At 38.3% G+C, this 21339-nt stretch overlaps 1 protein-coding gene across 1 annotated transcript in view; it reads left to right on the top strand.

Annotated features, from left to right (window-relative positions):
• LOC125454912 (cell cycle control protein 50A-like) overlaps window positions 1-18827 on the top strand; it is a 33790-nt gene extending 14963 nt beyond the window's left edge. The window contains exons 4-7 of the mRNA XM_048536218.2: window positions 9889-9976; window positions 12336-12476; window positions 14689-14898; window positions 17144-18827. Coding sequence (XP_048392175.1) covers window positions 9889-9976; window positions 12336-12476; window positions 14689-14898; window positions 17144-17337 — 633 coding nt within the window. The 3' untranslated portion in view covers window positions 17338-18827. The remainder of the gene's footprint in view (window positions 1-9888; window positions 9977-12335; window positions 12477-14688; window positions 14899-17143) is intronic.
• Window positions 18828-21339: the final 2512 nt, after the last annotated feature.

The following is a 21339-nucleotide window of genomic DNA, read 5'->3' as shown; positions in this document are numbered from 1 at the left end:
TTCTCAAATACCACCACTTACCGCAATGTCAGAGTAGTCCGGTGAGGACGCAAGTAAGAAGGCTCACTGCTGCTAAGTTTTATTTAAGGCAAGTTGCATTATTTTAAAGTGATTTATGTTGTAAGTAAAGTATAAGTGACGTGTATACCCACTGTATTACATTAGTATTACTTACTGTGTGTTTATACGTTGATTGCGGGGGGCCTCTTGATTAGCTAGAATAATTGATCAATCAGCAAATGCCTGGTCCCATAGCTGCTGGATAATTTAACTGTACAGTCAATTTCATTCTGTAAGTAGCACAGTATTAAAAGCTGCAATAATGGCCGTGCTAGTATTCTAGCAAGGAACGGAACAGGGCAATTAAGTATCTTTTGTTTTAAAACTCTTTCCACTTACTTTTAATTTTTTTGTTTCCTATTAGATTTATTAAAGCTGTATAGAGAATACATAAATTTATTCATTTTGACATACAATTTCAAGTGGTGTTTTATAGGGCTCAATGTTGGTACCCCTGTTGTTTGTTTCATAGACTTCAAGTTTGGATTTGAACATGGGTGGTGGGAGCAAAATTTGGAAGTTTGCAGATGACACAAAAATTGGCCACATAGTGTGCAATGCAGTAGATACTTGTAAGCTGCAAAATGATGTGGATGGGTTGGCGGTGTGAGCCGGAAAGTGGAACTCTGATTAAGTGTGGGATAATACATTGAGGAAGATCAAACAGTTAAAAAGGAATGTACAAAAAAGGGAATATTCTGAGAGGGATAGATGATATGAGCGATTGGGATTTGGATGTGAACGTCAGAAGTATGGTTAGTAAATTTGCAGATGGCACTAAAATTGGAGGTTGTGTGGACAGTGACGAAGGCTACCTCAGTACAATGGGATCTTGACCGGATGGGCCAATGGGCTGAAGGGTGGCAGGTGAAGTTTAGTTTAGACATGAGGTGCTGCATTTCGGGGGGCATTGAACTGGAAAGCTGACAGTGTGTCTGTCCTTGGATGAAATGAGGGAGGTAGCTGATTTGGAAACAATAGCCTGATGTTTGATGGTAGGGTCATGGTTCAGGGGAGATAGGAGAAGATGTCAGAGAGCTTATGCTCAGCCTCCACAAGGTAGATGTCAGTACAGCGGACAACAACAGCACCACCCTATTGGCAGGGTTCGATCCAAAAACATATGGAAAAGTAAGTTCAAATAGTGATAGGTTAGAACGGGTGAGGAGAGCAGAAAAATTGAGGTGAATAATGTCATGTCGACAGCTTTCAATGGACAGGTCAACTGCAGGTAAGACACCAGAGGGAGGGGTCAGATGGAGGGAATGTCGGAGTGAGGTAAATAATTCTGTGGGATGGGACCGGACTCCAGCCCAAAGAAATGGGCACAGAGGCCAAGACATCAGATTGAAGAGTTTGATGTCATGTTTTGCTTGAAATTCATTAAGGTGGGGGTATAAAAGGGTAAAACCACTTCCTTTGCTGTGTACAAATCCTTCAGCATCACAGTAGCTAAGAAAGTATGGTAAATACAGGATGAGCAGTGAAGGTTAGAGGAAGGGATGAAGCCAGAGTGAAGGAGAGAGAAGGAAGATTCCAAAGGGGTGTAGATAGCTCATAGATACCTGTGATTGTGGGTGAATTCAAAACAGAAGGGATGAAATTTCAGTTAGAATCCATGTGCAATCAGTCTGAGTTGGAGTGAGTCACTAAAGGATGAGTTCTGGCTATGAAAGTGAGTTTTGGCAAATACCATGTCAAACACTAGGAGGGAAGATGAAAATAACGATGAACAAGAAGGAAGGCAACAAAATTCCTGTAAGAGAGCAGAGCTGAACCTTTTCAAGATGGCTGTACCTGGAGGAGATGTGGCAATGTGTACTCCACACCAGAACATTAAGAATTGTGGGTTCTGGAAGTCTGAAACAAAACTAGGAAGTTCTGGAGAAACTCAGCAGATCTGGCAACAATTGCAAAAAGGAAAAACAGTTAACACTTCAAGTGTTTTTTTAAATCATTTTATCATCTGGTCTTATTATCTTTGTGCATATGGGACCACCAGGGACTGTGGTCTCTCTGCATATATACACATCAAAATTCTGCAGTTGATAATATTCATATTCCAGGTTATTACATCAAAAGTGCATTGCTTCTTACTTGAACCTTCTATACCATGCTTCTTTCCATTTCATCATATCTGTACTATCCTGATGTCTAAAAATGATCCTCATCATAATTTATCATTTTGTATCATCTTCACCCTTTACAGATCCCTACGTCGCCGAGACCATTTATGAAACTTCTGCATGATAATTGACCCAAAATTGTTCTTTGGGAACAATCCACCCCCAAGTCTGAAAAACATCCACCTGCCACCAATGTTTTCTTGTTGTCACCAAGCCTATTTTAAACTTACACTGAAGTTCTTCCTGTAATTCCATAGATTTCCAAATACTGAATAAAAACCTGTGTGGTCCTTCCAAAAGTTAATACATCTGTTAAGTGTTCTGCAGTTGCTACTGTCTCCAGATACTGGAGAATCTGAGATAACGAGGTGTAGAGCTGGATGAACACAGCAAGCCGAGCAGGAAGGCTGGCATTTCGGGCCTAGACCCTTCTTCAGAAACGTCAGCCTTCCTGCTCCTCTAATGCTGCTTGGCTCGATGTGTTCATCCAGCTCTACACCTTGTTATCTAATTAAGTGTTCTATATTGATTGACCTTCTCTTATAAAATTCAACTGGACTAGTCATTTGCAATTTTCCTTTAACAAATACATGCTGGGTCTCCCTGATCAGGGTTTTTTGAATGTGTGTATTTTGTCTCTGAAATGGTTTCAACTCTCTTTCTTGCCATTGATATCTTAACTGACTGCCCTGTATTTTGGGGCTTGTGTCTCTCTTTCCTTGAATAGTGCTACAGCATCAGCAGTCTTCTAGTCTTTTAGCTTGTTCTGGTATCTATCGAGGACTGAAATATTGTGATCAATGCCTCTGAGTGGTTTTAGCAATCAAAGATAAATTTCTCAGTGGACTAGGTGGTTTACCAACTTAAACTGTTCTTTTTAGTGTGTCTTTTCTATTGATTATCATCATGTCCATAACTTCTGTCTCTCCTTTTGTGGTATGGCATTCACATCGTAGAACCAGAATGGAGGAAACTATTTGAATCCTTGCTGTCTCATTGCTGTACTAATTTAGCTAGACTCAATCCTGCCCTTCCCTGACAACCATGCAAATTGATTTCCTCCAGGTGCTTAATCTAATTCCCTTTAGAAAGCCACAATTAAATATATTCTATTATCCTCTCAGGCTGTGTATTACCAAATCATCATTTGCTACACAAAAATCTTTTGCTGATATCTGTTCTTGTTCCTTTGCCAATTTGTGCTCCCTTTTTCTTGACCTTCTACCAGCGGTAATCGTTTTCCTGTATCAACTTCATTTGGGTTCCTTTTGAGTTGAATATCTCTATGAAATCACCTCTCAAGCTAATGTGTGTGGAACCTCTGAGCAGCTGTTGGCCATGGCAGCCTGTAGCATTCTGGCTTGTCACCTTGAGGTGGTGGGGGCCCCTGGTGGCAAACTGTCTGTGGGAGAGCTTCTATTGGATTTGGCAAGAAGGGCGTTGCATAGAATTGTCCGAAGCATTACACAGATTACACAGTTCACGGACTTTCAGACTCCCTGCAATTTTTTTGCAGCCTTGTATCTGTGTTCCTGTTTGCTGATTGTGTACTATTACAGACCCAAAAACTTCAGGGGCTTTTGTTCAAATTTTGGCTGCACCTCAGCTGCATGGTCCTGATTTCTTTGGTTACCCAGCATCAAAGGGACAGGCAAAAGGAGGAATTTCTCCTTGATCCATTTCTGGGCCTGGCCAAGGTGACCATAAACTAGTCCAGGCAGTGAGTAATTGAGGAGGTAATTCAACCAAACTGCCTGCCTACCTTTTTATGGCTATGAACATGCCTGCGTCTCCCTAGTGAGAAGTATGTAATGTTGATCAGTGTACTCAAGGCCTTCTGCCATTGGGGGATGGCACTGAGGTTGGACTGCATCATTAACCTCCCAAAATAGTTCTTCGATTTAAGCTTAAGATTTCTTTTGAAGTTTTGATTTTTGTTAGTGTTCTTTTAAGTGGCTATCAGTTAAGTTGTTTTAGCACTACAGAAAAGTTTCAGCACAGTGAGGCCATTTAGCCCATCATCTTTGCACTACTGAATAAACTAGCCACCCATTCTAATTGCATTCACCAGCACCTGGTCTGTAGCCTTGTAGGTTATGGAACTTCAGGTGCTGATCCAAGTTCCTTTTAAATGGCTGGGTGTTTTCTCCTTGACTACAGAACTGGGCAGTGAATTCCAGGTACTTAATACCTGTGAGTGAAAATATTTTCCCTTGGGTCCCCTCTGATCCTTCTACCAGTCACCTTTAAAATCTCTATCCCATGGTAACTGACCTCTCCTAGGGGAATTAGGTCTCCCCTACCTGCTCTAACTAGGGCCCTGATTAGTTTATACACCTTGATTAAGTTGCTTCTCCACCATCTCTGTTGGAAAGAAAATACCTATTCTTTTCATCATACTTGTAATTTTCAGGCCCTCAAAGTTCTTGTAAAACTCCTTTGTAGGAAGGACATAATTGGTCTGGAGAGAGCACAATGTGGTGAACAAAACTACACGCCGAAGGCTGTGGTCTAACCACTGTCTTGTATAGTTGTAGCACTGCATCTAGGATTTTGAATTCAGTGCCATGCCCAATGAAAGAACGCATAAGACCATAAGACATAGGAGTGGAAGTAAGGCCATTCGGCCCATCAAGTCCACTCCGCCATTTAAATCATGCATTTCAACTCCACTTCCCTGCACTCTCCCCGTAGCCCTTGATTCCTTGTGAGATCAAGAATTTGTCAATCTCTGCCTTGAAGGCATCTAACGTCCCGGCCTCCACTGCACTCTGTGGCAATGAATTCCACAAGCTCACCACTCTCTGGCTGAAGAAATGTCTCCTCATTTCCATTTTAAATTTACCCCCTCTAATTTTAAGGCTGTGCCCACGGGTCCTAGTCTCCCTGCCTAACGGAAACAACTTCCCAGCGTCCACCCCTTCTAAGCCATGCATTATCTTGTAAGTTTCTACTAGATCTCCCCTCCACCTTCTAAACTCTAATGAGTACAATCCCAGGATTCTTAGCCGTTCATCATATGTTAAACCTACCATTCCAAGGATCATCCGTGTGAATCTCCGTTGGACACGCTCCAGGGCTATTATGTCCTTCTTGAGGTGTGGGGCCCAAAATTGGACACAGTATTCTAATTGGGGCCTAACTAGAGCTTTATAAAGCCTCAGAAGCACATTGCTGCTTTTATATTCCAACTCTCTTGCGATAAATGACAACATTACATTTGCTTTCTTAATTAAGGACTCTACCTGCAAGTTAACCTTCAGAGAATCCTGGACCAACACTCCCAGATCCCTTTGTACTTCTGCTTTACAAATTTTCTCACCGTTTAGAAAATAGTCCATGCCTGTGTTCTTTTTTCCAAAGTGCAAGACCTCACATTTACTCACATTGAATTTCATCAGCCATTTCTTGGATCACTCTCCTAAACTGTCTAAATCTTTCTGCAGCTTCCCCACCTCTTCAGTACTACCTGCCTGTCCACTTATCTTCATATCATCAGCAAACTTCGCCAGAATGCCCCCAGTCCCTTCATCCAGATCATTAATATATAAAGTGAACAGCTGCGGCCCCAACACTGAACCCTGCGGGACACCACTCGTCACCGGTTGCCATTCTGAAAAAGAGCCTTTTATCCCAACTCTCTGCCTTCTGTCAGACAGCCAATCCTCAATCCAAGCCAGTAGCTCACCTTGAACACCATGGGCCCTCACCTTGCTCAGCAGCCTCCCGTGAGGCACCGTATCAAGGCCTTTTGGAAGATGAGATACCATCTACTGGGTTTCCCTGGTCTAACATACTTGTTAGCTCTTCAAAGAATTCTAATAGGTTTGCCAGGCACGACCTCCCCTTACTAAATCCATGCTGACTTGTTCTAATCTGACCCTGCACTTCCAGGAATTTAGAAATCTCCTCCTTGACAATGGATTCAAGAATTTACCAACTACCGAGGTCAGGCTAATTGGCCTATAATTTTCCATCTTTTGCCTTGACCCTTTCTTAAACAAGGGGGTTACAACAGCAATTTTCCAAACATCTGGGACTTTCCCTGACTCCAGTGATTTTTGAAAGATCACAACCAAAGCCTCTATTTCCTCAGCCACCTCCCTCAGAACTCTAGGATGTAGCCCAACAGGGCCAGGAGATTTATCAATTTTTAGACCTTTTAGCTTTTCTAGCACTTTCTCTTTTGTAATGCCTACCATACTCAACTCATTTACTCTGATCCGGAGTTCTTCCAAAAACCAACACTTGCTGCAGATGTGGTCGCTGCCACTCACAATGGGATCAGCCAGCTCCCACATCATACAGCTACAGCATATCCTGTCCAGCCATTATTACTTTAGTTAACTTCTACAATTTGTGTATTAAATGCTTTCTAGTACTTTTCTGCTACACTCCCTTAATTAAGCAATTAAACTTTTAATCAATTACACGATACACAAGGATATAAATTGAAAAGCCTTACCTTAACAGTCCTTCTTGGTTAGATCTCCTGCTCTTTCTGCTAGAACAGGAATGGAGGGCCCGCTGGTCAAGGTAGGTATTTTCTAATCTTTAAAGCAGAGACTCCCCCACCTGTAGGCCTCTGATCGACACTCCCGCTCTTCCTGCTGTGAGTCTGTGGACTTTTAATTAGGTTAGAGGGGGAGGGAGGGAGGCCCTACTGTGTAGGACCTGGGGCTTCAAAGTAAGTGCTTAAATACCAAATCACTCTGCTCCAACCTCATTCCGCTTAGCTCCCACCGCTCTCTGCTGAAGAAAATCTCCTACGCCTCCTTTATCGCGTTATCTGTTGTACTGCTTTCAGGGACCTGTGGACGCAAACCCCACGGTCTCTTGCTTCCTGTGTCCCTCTTAATGTCCTCCTCTCTATTATGTATCACTGTGCTTTGTTGGTCCTCCCCAATGTGTACGCTCATACTTCTCTGGATTGAATTCCATTTGCTATTTTTCTGCCAACTTAACCAAACCATTGATATCTTCCTGTAGTTGACAACCATCCTGCTCACTGTAAATTATCTGGCCAATTTTTGTGTTATCTGCAAATTTCCTAATCAAGCTTCCAATATTTCAGTATAAATCATTTAATACAGGTCATAAATGGCAAGAAACCCAATGCTGAGCCTTGGGGGTTTTCCATTCACAGATACATCTGGTTTTCTGTCATTGAGCCAATTTTGGATCCAGCTTGAAACATTCTCGTATATCCCAAGGGCTTTAATTTTGCGTAAGTATGCCACATATGGGACCTTGTCAAATGCATTACTGAAATTAATGCAGACATCATCCACTCCTCCACACTCATTGCTCCCTCAAAAAATTCAAAAATTTAGAAAACATGACTTTCCTTCATCAAAACTATGCTGACTATCACTGGTTAATCCTTGCCTGTCCAAGTAATCTCTCAATATTGATTGCAATAATTTTCCCACCACAGAGATAAGAATGACTGATGTAATAATTTGGCTTATCCCTAATATCCTTTATGAATAAATTATGTTTGCAAAGTTTCGATCCTCTGGTACCTCGCCTGGAACAAATGAAAATTGAATCCTCTGAGCATCCGCTATTACCTCTCTGGCTTCTTTTATCCCAGATTACAATTCATCTATCCACCTTCAAAAGGTATGGGATGATGCAGGCAAAGTACAGCAAACTTTGTTTTAACCTACGCCTGATCAACCTGCACTCTTGACAAACCAGCAAAAAAGTATGAATCGCATTAGTATTTGTGGTATATATCATAAGTCAAGAATAACAATGATGTGTTCATCCCTTGCATTACGTTTCTATTACTTTGTGTTTTTGCATTGAGTTTAGGATGTGTTGATGTTTTCATGTAGATTTTTGGAGGGATGTGGATGTCTTGAAGCTTCGCTTGTCACGGTTTACTGCACTTCTATGCATACCTCTTGATTATACAGAATATTTGAGCAACTGGCACACTCCTGGTCCCATAGATACTGATTAATAGCAAGTTTGCTGTGTATAAGTATTAACCGCTAAAATATCGATAAAACATTCATGTGCAGAATTTCTCTTGAGGAAAAGAAAAAAACAAATTCTCTGCAGAGATTGGCTTTCTAAAGTCAAAACACTTTAGTCAAGGATTTTTCTTGAAGGTTAAAGGATAAGGTGTGGAATGTTTCAGAGTCCATTGCTCTGATAAAGTAAACAAAGAACTTTGGATGTTGCAAGCATGAAACAGAAACAAAAATTACTGGAGAAACCCAGCAGCATCTGCAGTGAGAAAGCAGAGTTAATGTTTCTGGTCTACTGAAGAAGGGTCATTAAATCTGAAAAATGATCAATTTCTGTTTATTAGAAATTTCAGATTTTGTTGCTGGTGTGATCATGTCATTAATCATTAATCATAGTTGTCTCTGCAGTCTTTCAGAAATTGCCTGCTCAGGAAATTGAGCATTAAGATGCTCATTCAATCACCTGAACTCAACAGAATTTCATTTCAGAACTGAAAGTGATCAGCAGGATAGTTTGTTCTTAGGCTTTCTTCCAACTGGCTTATTCTTATTGGCCGTCTTTCTCATAGAACCAGATAAAATCAGCATCTCTTCAGGCCGGTCACTGTTCAAAATTGGCCTTAGTGAGGGTTTACAGCAAAGCGGTATCAGCAATCATGTGACTTACAAGCAGACTTGTTCCAAAAAAATTACTGCCACTGTGAACTTTCAGAATGCTCTTCAGGAAATCTGCTTGAAGTATTTCCCCAAAGCTTGGAATAATTCAATTCTCCACAATCCTTTGAAACTTAGCTCTCCAAGCAATGATAAATATAAAATGTCTTAGTGACACTATCCATTCTGCTGTCAACATAGAGCCAGGGGATCATATTCATTTTGCCTATTTGCTGCTTTATCAAAGGTCGTCTTGGAATCTAGATATATTTATCTACTACATTATCTTTGACTAATCCCATCCTTTTGTAGTACCCACCTGCAATTTTTGTCATAGTGTAGGAACAGGACTTTAATATCATTGTAGATTGCTTGCTATTTTGTTTTGTGTACCTTGATATTTTTATCAATCCTCTGTAACTTATCTCAAATTTCTTTGTATTCTCCACATATTATCCCTTTTTGTCCCTGCACTTAACATTACCTTAGATTTTTCTTTTATGCTGTTACTTATTCATGGTCTTTCAGTAGAATTTAATATTTTGGTGTCTTAAATGGATTTTTTTTTTCCAGCGTTCATGTTTCCCATTGCTGTTTTGTACCTTTTTTTAAACTTGCCTAGATTCTGCTGTATTCCTCCATTGAATTTTCTATAGTTCATTAGTCTGTCATCTTTATTGGTCATGCTTGTGTTTTTAGGTTTCCGCTTAAATAGTACTACATCATGAGCACTGTTGTCTTGCAATCCCCCGTATGTTTACATCTCTCCTATCTGCTCTACTTCATATCCATTACTAAATTTAATTATGAATCTTCCTTGGTTTGGCCTCCTGCGTAGTCAGTTTATACATTGTAGCAATCCCATTCTCTGGTCCAATCTTACCGTGAACCTAATTGGTCACAAGAATTTGAATTTATTATAAAATGGAAAAGAAATGAACCTGACCTTCTTCGCTTCAATGTCCATTTATAACAAATTCTGGGTGAGGCTTTTTCAGCATACAAGAATCTTTTGTCTCTTTACTGTAGTACTACAATATTAAATCTCTGTTCTCTACCTCACTCAGGATCCCAGTAAAGAATGTGAGCCATATCGAGTGTCTGATGGATTACCTATTGCCCCTTGTGGAGCTATTGCAAACAGTCTGTTTAATGGTAGGTAACCATACAAGACCTTTTCACATATCAAATAGAAATTAGATTGTATAATTTATGTACAACATGTTTTGAGTTAGACAGACCTGTGAATATACAGCACTTCTGTGTGTTAGAAAGAATATTACTTTGTAAAATACTTATTGGCCTGGTAGCACGGCATACCAAGACAATAAAATATTCAGACATATTTAACCTTCCATTGGAAGAAGGTCATTTAGAATGAAAGTAGAACATCCATGAGGCTATATCCCACATGTGCCATTCACAGGCCTGATACAGAGCAGTGGAGCAAGTTGCTGGTATGCACTCTAGTTGAGTGTGTTGGACCCTCCAACCAAAATAATACAGAGACTGTTTGTTTGATTTTTAGTTAGAACATTATGAAGATATTTAGTTACAATGTTTGTTCCGAACCATTATACCATTCAGCTACTGATTTGTTTTAAAAAATAGGCAATGACATTCTGAGTATTGACAGTTGAAAAATTGTGAATAATTCAATTACTGTAGTTTTGCTGATGGGCTTACATAAGAATGACATACATCTTATCGTTAGTTCTTTTCTGTTTGTGTGTCCTCTCAGACCCATTTCATTGCACCACTTGTCAATGAATCTTGCTAGTATTCTTTTGACTTATTTTCAATCAGTTACTCCTGTTCTACATATTCTGTCTGTGTATTACTGATTTGTGTATTTGAAATATTTGTAAGTGGTAAAAGAGGAATACAGACTGTTTTCCAAAACGCAATACTACAGAGGCTGATCTAAAATAAGTACTAAAATATTCCAGCCTGTCAGGTCTCTACCAAATACTTCCCATCTGAAAACAGCTTGTTAGAAATCCTGTTGTCTAGATTCCCAGTGCCGTATCCTAACAGTCCCCAACACCCACCACCAAAATGGCAGGTCCATGATCAAAGTTAATTCCTGTTTCCCTCTCCTGAGATGGTGCCTGACCTACTAAATATTTCCAGCATATTTTGTTGTAATTGCGTACTATTTTGTGATGGTACAATCCATTTGAATACTCTTGTTCATTATACAAGAAAATAGACAAAAATCCAGGTAAGTGGCCACAGGATCTGGAATGGGTATAAAAATGTTGGTATTAGATGTAGAGAGACCACTTTGCAGATGCATAATATGTATATGTATAGGAGACTACAAGATCAATACATTGATGGTTACTAAAATATAATGAGTACTTGGGGGGACAACCCAGGCCTGGGAGGGAATACAGCAGAGATGTGGAAATAGGCTGGAAAAAGAGCTGAGCTGGAGAACTGGGAGAGATCGGCACAGCACCTTTTAGATGAATCCTTAAAATTGGTGGGTTTGGGCCAGGTGGAGGGAAGAGAAAGAATACGAGTTTCGTGGAGTGAATAAAAACCTTCCTTTTAAATAGGATTAATGGACTGGAAAGCAAATAGTTCAAACATGATTTTATTATATGATTCACTAGGACCATCATTCAGATCAGTGATAATGGCCCGAAACGTCAGCTTTTGTGCTCCTGAGATGCTGCTGGGCCTGCTGTGTTCATCCAGCCTCACATTTCACCATCATTCAGATCAGATTGCTCTATGATGGCAAACAGTATGTGTGAATCAATAGATAATGCTCCAGTCACACTAGAGTGGATCAATGTCATCAGTTGTGTACAATTTATAGGCTACCAAATTGTTTGTGTAGATCCAATTTGATTTCCTCCTCACTTTGCTTTGAATATTTTGACTTATTGAATGATCTAGTCGGCGTGAACAAGTTGGATCACAGGGTCTGTATATAACTCTATGATCTCTGGCATCTTACTATGGTGACCGTTGTTGATTCACGGAACAGACTGAATGGTGAATCTTGCTGAAAATTTGACAAATGGCATCAGCATGAAGTCCAGGACTGACACAACTCAAACTTCCAGCAAGGATCACTTTCAAACATCCATAATTCTTAACTGACCTTTTTTTTTCTTATTTTGATGTCTAAGGGCAGCAGCAGTATTCACTGTGTGACCCCAGTACCTGCTTGTGGTTGAGCAAATCTTCATAGCCTGATTGATCTCTTTTACGACCTGCATTTAGCCACTGAGTTATTGGAAGCAAGCTTCGTCTCCTCTTTATTCCAGATTGTGTGTTTTCAAAATTTCTCATGAAATAAATGTGAATCGGTTTGTGTTGTGTTCTCTATCTATCTATCTCTCGCGCTCTCTCTCCTTTACCCTGCAATGCACCCACACCCAACACCCTGCTCGGTATTTGAACTGATACACCAGCTCCCTACAGTTACATTAAACTTTGAGAAACATCTGTCAATTTTTTTGATGTATAATTCTTGTGTCTTTGATTTTTCATTTAGATACTTTAGTATTGTACTACATAGATAATGGCACTCGAAGTGAGATTCCATTGATTAAAAAAGGCATTGCTTGGTGGACAGACAGGAATGTCAAGTTCAGAAACCCAACTGGGGATTCCAATTTATCAACCATTTTTAAAGGTAACTTAATTTCAACACTGGGTATAATTTTGAATCTGTATGAAGTTTGTTTTTGTGTAAATTCTACATTGGAATTATCCCAAGTTCATTTAAAAATGAAAATTGATTGCGTCCCTGTTTTCTTGAATATATTAATTGTGAAGCTATCTTTGAGAGCAACTATATGGGTCACCTACAATTAAGAAATTGTGTAGAGTTGTAATGGTACAATGGCAAGCACACCTTTTCCCAAGTTTGAATCTGATGGGATATATTTTGGTCTCTGACAGTAAATTAATTGGATTTAATCATGATATTTGTGGGGGTGAATATACTGTGCAAACAGGTCTGAATAGGAAAATTAGCATTAGGCTGGCAAATGTGTGAAACAGAAGTACTACACTAATACATTAAGGGATGTTCTTCTGAGTGTGGAAATTGCACCATCCATTGATTTGCTTGAAACGGTGGACTGAGAATAACATGGATCTTGCAGTGGCTCCTAAGATTGTAAGCTTACTTCTAGATTTCTTATCGTTATTACGTATCAGCAGATATGAAAGATTTAGATGAAAATATAGAAGGCATGGTTAGTAAATTTGTGGATGAGACCAAAATTGGTAGTATGTTGGGCAGTGAAGATGGCTATCTATGATTGCAAAGAGATCTTGATCAATTGGGTTGAGAAGGGGCAGGTGGAGTTAATTTGGACAAATTAAAGGTATTGGATTTTGGTTAAAAAAAACTTACACAATTGACAGGGACTTGGGTAGTGTTATAGAACAAAGAAACCTAGCAGTTCAGATAGATAATCCTTTGAAGTTCGTGTCACATGTACACAAGGTGGTTAAGAAGGAATTTTGCACATTTGCCTTCATTGCTCAGACCTTTAAGTATATAAGTTGGGATGTTACATTGAGCTTGTATAGGACGTTGGTGAGGCCTCTTTTGGAGTACTGTGTCCGTTCTGGCCACCTGTTACAGAAAGCATATTACGAAGCTGGAGCAAGTTCAGAAAAAATTCACCAGGATGTTGCTGGGAATGGAGGGTTTGAGTTGTAAGGAGAGGCTGGATAGACAGGGACTTTTTTCAGTGGAATATAGGAGGTTTAGGGGTGACCTTAGGGATTTATAAAATCATTATAGATAAGGTGAATAGCAAAGGTCTTTTCCCTACAGTTGGGGATTTCACGGTTAAGGGGCATTTTTTTAAAGTGAAAAGAAAGATTTTAAAGGCATCAGGGATAACTTTTTTATAGTGTGGTTCATGTATGGAATGAATTTCAAGAAGAAGTGGAATTACAACTTTTAAAAGACATTTAGATAAGTACACGCATAAGAAGTGTTTGAAGGGATATGGGCCAAGTGCAAGTAGGTGGGACCAGTTCAGTTTGGAATTATGGCTGGTATGGACTGTTGGACTGAAAGGTCAGTTCCATGATGTATGACTCTGACCAGCTGTCTAATGAATGACTGGAGAAATATGGGATGTCTAGTCATGAAAGGAATTGAATAAAAGTTGATTTTCTACTTTAATAAGTAACAGGTAAGTTTGTTATATTGCTACCGATAGGGCTGATGTTTCATTAGAGAGCGAGAGAGAGAGCACGAGCGAGCAAGGTAACTTATTGTTTAACCTGAGGGTCACCATGCCTTGGGTGAGGAGAGAGATTGAGAAGGAAAATCCTTCATGGTAGCCTCAACCAGGTTCGGGAATTAAACCCACAGTCACTGCATTTCAAACCAGCTGTTCAGGCAACTGAGCTAACCAATTCCAGAATTAATGAATAGATAAGTTCTGGAACACTATTTTTACTCAAGAAATGACAGTAACGTGAGTTTCATGGGTTCAGATTGAAACAAATTTCTTTAGTGTGACCAACATAAGGACTGCATTTAAAAACAGAAAATGAGCAAGCCTAGCAACATCGTGAGGGAATGAAGGAGTTGAAGTTTGAGTCCAGTGTTACTCCTTTCAGAACTGGCTGGACTCCCTATTAGAATATTAAAATAGATATAGATATTGTAAAATCAGTTTCAAAATTAAAAAAAGATTCTGAATAGATAAACTTCAGGTTAAAATCAGAATTTTTTCATCTATAACTATCTCAAAATCTTTGAATTAAAAGGGACAAAAATTTCCAAAAAGGCCCTTTTAAAATTCCACAAAATTACCTAGTGGAACTGGTTAAGTTCAACATAATATCAAGGTGTATTTTGGGTTATATTACAGGCACCACAAAACCCGTGAACTGGCCAAAGCCAGTGTATGAACTTGATCCAACTGAAAAGGACAACAATGGATTCATCAATGAAGATTTCATTGTGTGGATGCGTACTGCAGCTTTACCTACCTTTCGCAAGCTGTACCGGCTTATTGTAAAAAATGATTCATTGACTCCTACATTGCAACAGGGAAATTATACATTACATGTTACATACAGTATCCTTTTTACTGAAGTTGCTAACAACTGACTATAGATGCTCTGATGCTGCTTGGCCTGCTGTATTCATCCAGCTTCACACCATGTTAACGAAAGATGCTGCCTGTTTGTCATCTTAATTCTCCTCCTTGAAGTCTTCTGAAGATCAGTGGGTTTTAAGTACTGATTCATGTTTGTTCAAAAAGCAGTCTTGTACATATGAACTTATTTTCTTGCTGCAATCAAATGTTTGCAGCTATAGGTCAAATAAAATCTGATATATTGCTTTTTTTTAAAAAAATCTGCATCTTGGCTCCTTTTCATGCCTATCATTTTCACTTTTCTAATTGCATTATTGCTATAAATGAGAATGTAAAGAATATAGATGTTGCATCAACGAGCATTGGTACAAATTACAGACCTGCTAATACATAAGCAGTAAAACTATAGTTAGGTATCCAATTGAAAAGCAGTTCACAGATTTAATTGATCATAAAAGCTAAAATGAGAATTTATTCTGAAATTCTGTCCACCTAAAGTTACTAGTAGTTTTTCACTTTATACATGAAGATAGGTTTTAGCTTGTACTGTGACACAATCTCAATCATAAAGTCAACAACAGATCATTTTTGTAAATTACTGTTTTGATTATCCTATGTGAACATCTGCATTGTGGAAGGAAGGAAGGAAATGTTATTGTCTGTATGCAAGTTTATGTAACAGCATCAGGAAATATCTCATTTCATTCTGTGACAAGAGGGCAACATGGTTTATCTTTTCTCTTTAATCTAGGTCCATTTTGAGATGTCAAGTAGATGCTCTCAAATTTGTGTTTTGTTTAATTAATTTATGGGAAGTGGGCATTGCTGACTGTGTCAAATTTATTGCCTTTCCCTAATTGCCTTTGAAGGTAGTAGTGAGCTCCCTTCTTCAATCACGGCAGTCCATTTGCTGTAGGTAGACTCTTGAACAGAGTTTCAGTGCTTTGACCTAGCAACACTGAGAAACAGCAATTCTGTTTCTAAGTCAGCATGGTGAGTGGCTTGGGGGGTAACAACCAGGTGGTGGTGTTCCCATGTATCTGCATTCCTTGTCCTTCCAGATGGAAGTGATGGGTGCTGTCTAAAGATCTTAGAATTGCTATAGTGCAAACAGTGGCGCACACTGCTGCTACTGTGCAGTTGATGGAAGGAGTGAATGTTGGAACATGTGTCAATCGAGCCATTTTATTCTGGATGGTATAAAGTTTCATGTATTGTTGAAGCTACATTTGCCCAGGCAAGTAATGAATATTTCATCTAATATTTGAAATTCTTCCTTTATGTCAACCACTATAATTTGCAGCATCAGATCATTGAACCTTTCTGGAGTCGTAAAATGAGATTCGATTGACAAAGATTGAAGATTAGGTATATCAAAGTTTTTACTCCCCCAGCTGAAGTATTACAAAAGGACACATCCACAACCAGGACTCTGACACAATATACATTTTTCCAAATCTTAAAAATGGTCAAGAGAACATTACCTTGTATTGTATAAGATTACAATGTTGAGATAAGTGCAAAGACAGTGTGCAGTAGTACAAAGCCTGATTACAATTTACAAATGGTGTATCAGGCCAAATTATCTAGTAGTAAGGACAGCTAGAATGTGAAAGCCAAGTCTAAATTTTCAAATGAAAGTTAAATTGCTCACTTGTTTCCTTTAGCAGGTGGAAGTGAATCTACAATTGATCAAATGATAATTAATTTGAAAATTGGACTATGCTATGAAATAATATGAACACACAAAATGCAACTGCATTATATGTTCTCTGGTTTGATCCCAGGTCAGGGCTGAATTAACTGATTTGTTGGGAGTTTTGCAATTGTCTCAATAGGATGTCCTCATCCAATCTGTGATCACTGCTGGGAAGTACCTCTTAAGCCAGGGCAGGATTAGATTCAGATTTGATGCTTTCCAAAGTCAAAAGTAGAGTTTAGGCAATACGTTATTGAGAACAGCTTGATGATGTAACCCCATATTTCATCTGTCGTGCTATAATGAGCTGAACAGTTCAATATATGCTGTCAACATAGGATTACGCAATGACAGATTTTCAAAATTAAAATCCCAATGAGACCAAAAGTTAATGTGTCAAAAATAACAACAAAAGTTGAATTAAAAATGCATTCTTGAAAATTTATTCTGGTAAATAAATCAATGTTCAAGAAGCGTAAGTTTTAGTTAAGTACTATACTAGTCTTCCTTTACTATAATGTTCAGATTATCCAGTGCGCAGTTTTGACGGGCGAAAAAGAATGATCTTGAGCACTATTTCTTGGATGGGAGGAAAGAATCCATTCCTTGGAATTGCATACATCACTGTCGGTTCCATCTGCTTCTTTCTGGGAGTTGTACTACTGATCATCCACCACAAATATGGAAGCCGCAACACCAGCGCTGACATTCCTAATTAGTAGCATCTTTGCAACAGAATAACTGCATGTGCGTCCATCCAAAGTTCTGATATATGATGAAGCTTTAGGAAAATCTTAGAAAGCAACTCCCAGTTATTGTACATGAAATGAGGTTTGGCTGTGTCTTTGGTGCATTGTCAATTTGTGATTGATGTCTGCAAAAACATGTTGAGAACATTTTGATTTGCAAGTGATGCAGTATAGTGCAAAGTTGCTTGATCACATTGTTTAAATCACCAACGTTAATGACTATAAATTTTAAAACCTGTGCGCATAGATGTTGATATTCTTAGACCTAGAAATTGCTTAATATTTCTTGAGCAATGGTAAAAATTAATTGTACATTTGCTCTTACTTACCAACCAGAAATTCAGTGAACTGTGCAAGTTCAAATAAGGACCTAATGAGATGCATGTTATTTTCTGTACATATGGTGAGTATTTCCCCTTGGTATTAACAAACTGTGACTAGCTTTAGTGATTGTTAAGTAAAACACAATACTGGTCAAATGCATATATAATGGTCAATATCTCTTATCTTAAATTCTTGTAGATAATTGTTTTGCCTCTTCCAGTGAAAATGAAAAATTGAAATTATTTTGCTTTGTGTTTTTGATCAATGCATTCATATTCCACCAATAAATAACTAATTAGCTGTTGGAATTTAGGAGGGGAAAACTGAAATCAGTATAATAGTTCAATACAACATATCGAGATCATAACCCTATTATGCTATAAAGTATCTTCGAATAATATTGATTTCCAGAAGCTGTATACCCAATATTCTTGTAATATCTTTTCTAGACCAACCTGGCCACAGATGGTGCAACTAAAAGCTATTTTAGTGGGATAACAAAAGTCTTCTGTTGCAAAGAAAGTAAATGGTTAGCTGGTAACCACTGGAGTCCATCCTGAGTAGTTGCAATTGTCATGATCTATGTTGTCAATCATCCCTTGTTTTTGAGGTCATTAGCTCCTTTATTACGAAATGTTGAGGTAATTAGTGTTTCCTTTTTATGGGAGGCAAATTAGGGGAACAATGATGGGGTTAGTAGGTATGGTGGGGGTGGGGGGCAGGCTGTAATCTAAACTTTGACAACCAAGTGTAAATTTTGCCAGTTGTAATTTTATTGGAATGTAAATGATATTATTGGTATGAAAATAAAGGTCTGGCTGTAAATGGCTCAATGTTGCTATGCTTTGTGCTGGAGAATTTATTCCAGTGCAGATCTGGGAGGGGGAGGTTTTGTTTCTTGAGAAATTAAGCAAAAGCTTCCTTTTTCCAGTTCCACTCTTTGTGAAATTCTGCTCAGCTGGTTGAAACTAAGAAGTATTTTCTTTGGTGGCTGAGGAATGAATATTGTGCACTTAAGAATGCACAGACCATAGCGTAAATCGGCCAAGCCACAGTGAGTTAAAAGTATTGTTCTAGCTACGGTTGGGGGAAAAAATGTTTGTTAAATGAATGTAATTAAAGTTTATTTATCACCACTTTTGAAAATTTGTATTTTTTTAAATAATTAAGTTGTTTAAGATTTTTGAAGCCTGCTTTAGTCTGTTGCCAGCTGGATTAAAGATCTTTTCAGATGATACATACACTTAATCTTCTGACACACAGAAAGCTCCTTGTTTTATGTGGCTAGTCTCTGGAGTTAGGAAATAGTGGATTACAGAAGTTTGAATTAAAATTTGTTTAGTCTGCATTTGAATACATAAGAGTTCATAAACTGACTTTTATTGCTAAAGGAATCCTTTTTTGAAATTAATCAGTATGTTGAATTCAATGCTCATGTTCAACATAATTTGACTTTTCTTGAAAGCAGTTGGAAACTCTCAATCCAGCAATTGGGTACTACCTAACATCCGTATACAAGTATCCACTTTGAGATGTGACGAGTGATGTTTATATTAAATATTTTGTTTCAATAAGGTGCAACTGCACCTACTGACCTTGCATTTGTGCTGATAGATCAATAAAGTCATAGTTCAAAGCTATACCTCTTTTTGCATCTCACTATATTTCAAAAATATTGTTGAACTTTTTTAAAGGAATGTACACAGTTATGTTACTGGAAATCTTGTGCTATGGTTTGTAGTACAAATCTTCCTAGGGCTTTTGTTTTAAAAGATACAAAGGCATACAAGGTAGAAATGGTCCAAACTAAATCTTGATTCAGTGTTGGGTTACTGATCTCAACTTGGACAATTCTATGAAGGTATGAACTGGATCCAGCACCTTTTGGATTGGGGAAAAGATTTGGCTCATTTCATAATAGTTTGTAACACTGCAGTGAAAACACTGTATTGCAGATACTGGCGATGTAAAATAAAAGCACAAATAATGGGAGAAATTCAGAGGACTGGCAGCCTGAACCCGGGTGTTCCAAAGAAGAGTCATGCTGGCCTCAAAACATTAACTTAGGTCTGGTAGCAGCTGTAGAGAACAGTATCTCCAGACATTTCTGCTTTCATACCATAATGATCCCAGCATGTGATGCACATGTGGATGTTTTAGTAAGGGCAGAAGCACAGTTTGCTGTGATTGATAAGCTTTAGGTGAATTTATTGAAGCTGCTGACATGCAAGATGTGGCCCACACGAAGCAAAGTGAACAATGGGAATGAGTGATTGCCAGAATACTGAAATGGGCCAAGAAACAAGAAGTACAAAAATTAGCTTTTACCATACTTAACATTAATTCACCCGCCTTTCAAAAAAAGTCTATCTGCTAAACTAATGCCTTTCCAATGAACATGGGGTGATGTATTACATTCCTGGACAGTCATTCCAGAAGATGATGTGAGAAGTGCTGTCTTAAAACACTTAATGTTTTCACCTTTACCTCACATTGAGTAAAAACTACAATACTTGTTGCATGGTGTTGACTAAAATCTTGAAAGTTATCATTTGAAAGACTTTTATAACTAACCAGTCCAGTTATCAGATTCTGAACAGTAATTGACCTGAAGCATTAATCTTTTTCTGTCTCCATAGATCTTCACCTGAGTGTTTCCAGTATTTTCTTCTATTTTTAAACTTCCAGCTTATGTGGTATTTTGTTTCTGCACCAGCCTCAGACTGAAACTTAATGAGAATGAATGACTCAAAGCCAAAATTTACAGCACACAATGCTATGTTCTGCAGAAGTCTTATTGGACTCTAAATATTAACTTTGTTTCTCTCTCGACAGATGCAGCCTCAGCTGAATATTTCCAGGTGACTTTCTCAATGTTCTAAGATGGTTGACTTGTTCGTCTGGAAATCAATCTTTCAAGTCTGATCTCTCTAATATCAATCGACAGTAGCGAGTGAGATGAGAGAAAATGTGTAATTACATATATTTTCAGTTGACCAATTCTTGTGGATCCTTAGAAATGAATAAAGGGTAGAATATATTCCTGTAGGGACTAGGAGAGGAGTTGATGTTTGATGATCGATTTTTTTTTAGTTTGGTCTATTTATACCACCAAAAGCACATTTATTAATTAACCTAACACATTCTGCCTTACTTTAATCTACACAAACTTTACTATACCATGTGCCCCTGCTTAGACTCACTTTTTAAAAGAACATACCATGAGATTTTACAGAGCTACACTGTGAGAACTTTCAACCTTCAAGATTGAATTGGCTTACATTCTCCTGACTTGTTGCATCCTTGGCAAAAGGCTTTGATATTTTCAATACAGGAAGACAAGAAGGTATTTACTGTAGAGTGGAGGGGGGAAAAATACAGCATCTGTGTCCTACATTGTTGGTGTTTTAATTGTGTTTTAGAAGAGAAGCAATTGTATTTGACTAAATAACTTAGGTTGCAAAGGTAACTTAGTTTAATGATAGCTATATAATCCTTCAGAATTTATTACTCAATAATAAAGTGACTGTACAAGAATCTCACCACCTCAACTTTTATATAGTTTCTTACATTACCTAATGCTGATGCTTCAGTGATATGTGTATGATCAAATTTTGTACAAAACTGGATATCCTATTTTCTACTTAA

This window comes from Stegostoma tigrinum, chromosome 9 (genome assembly GCF_030684315.1).
Source record: "Stegostoma tigrinum isolate sSteTig4 chromosome 9, sSteTig4.hap1, whole genome shotgun sequence".
NCBI lineage: Eukaryota > Metazoa > Chordata > Chondrichthyes > Orectolobiformes > Stegostomatidae > Stegostoma > Stegostoma tigrinum.
The sequence above is the reverse complement of the archived record's forward strand: the minus strand, read 5'-3'. Positions and strand labels throughout refer to the sequence as shown.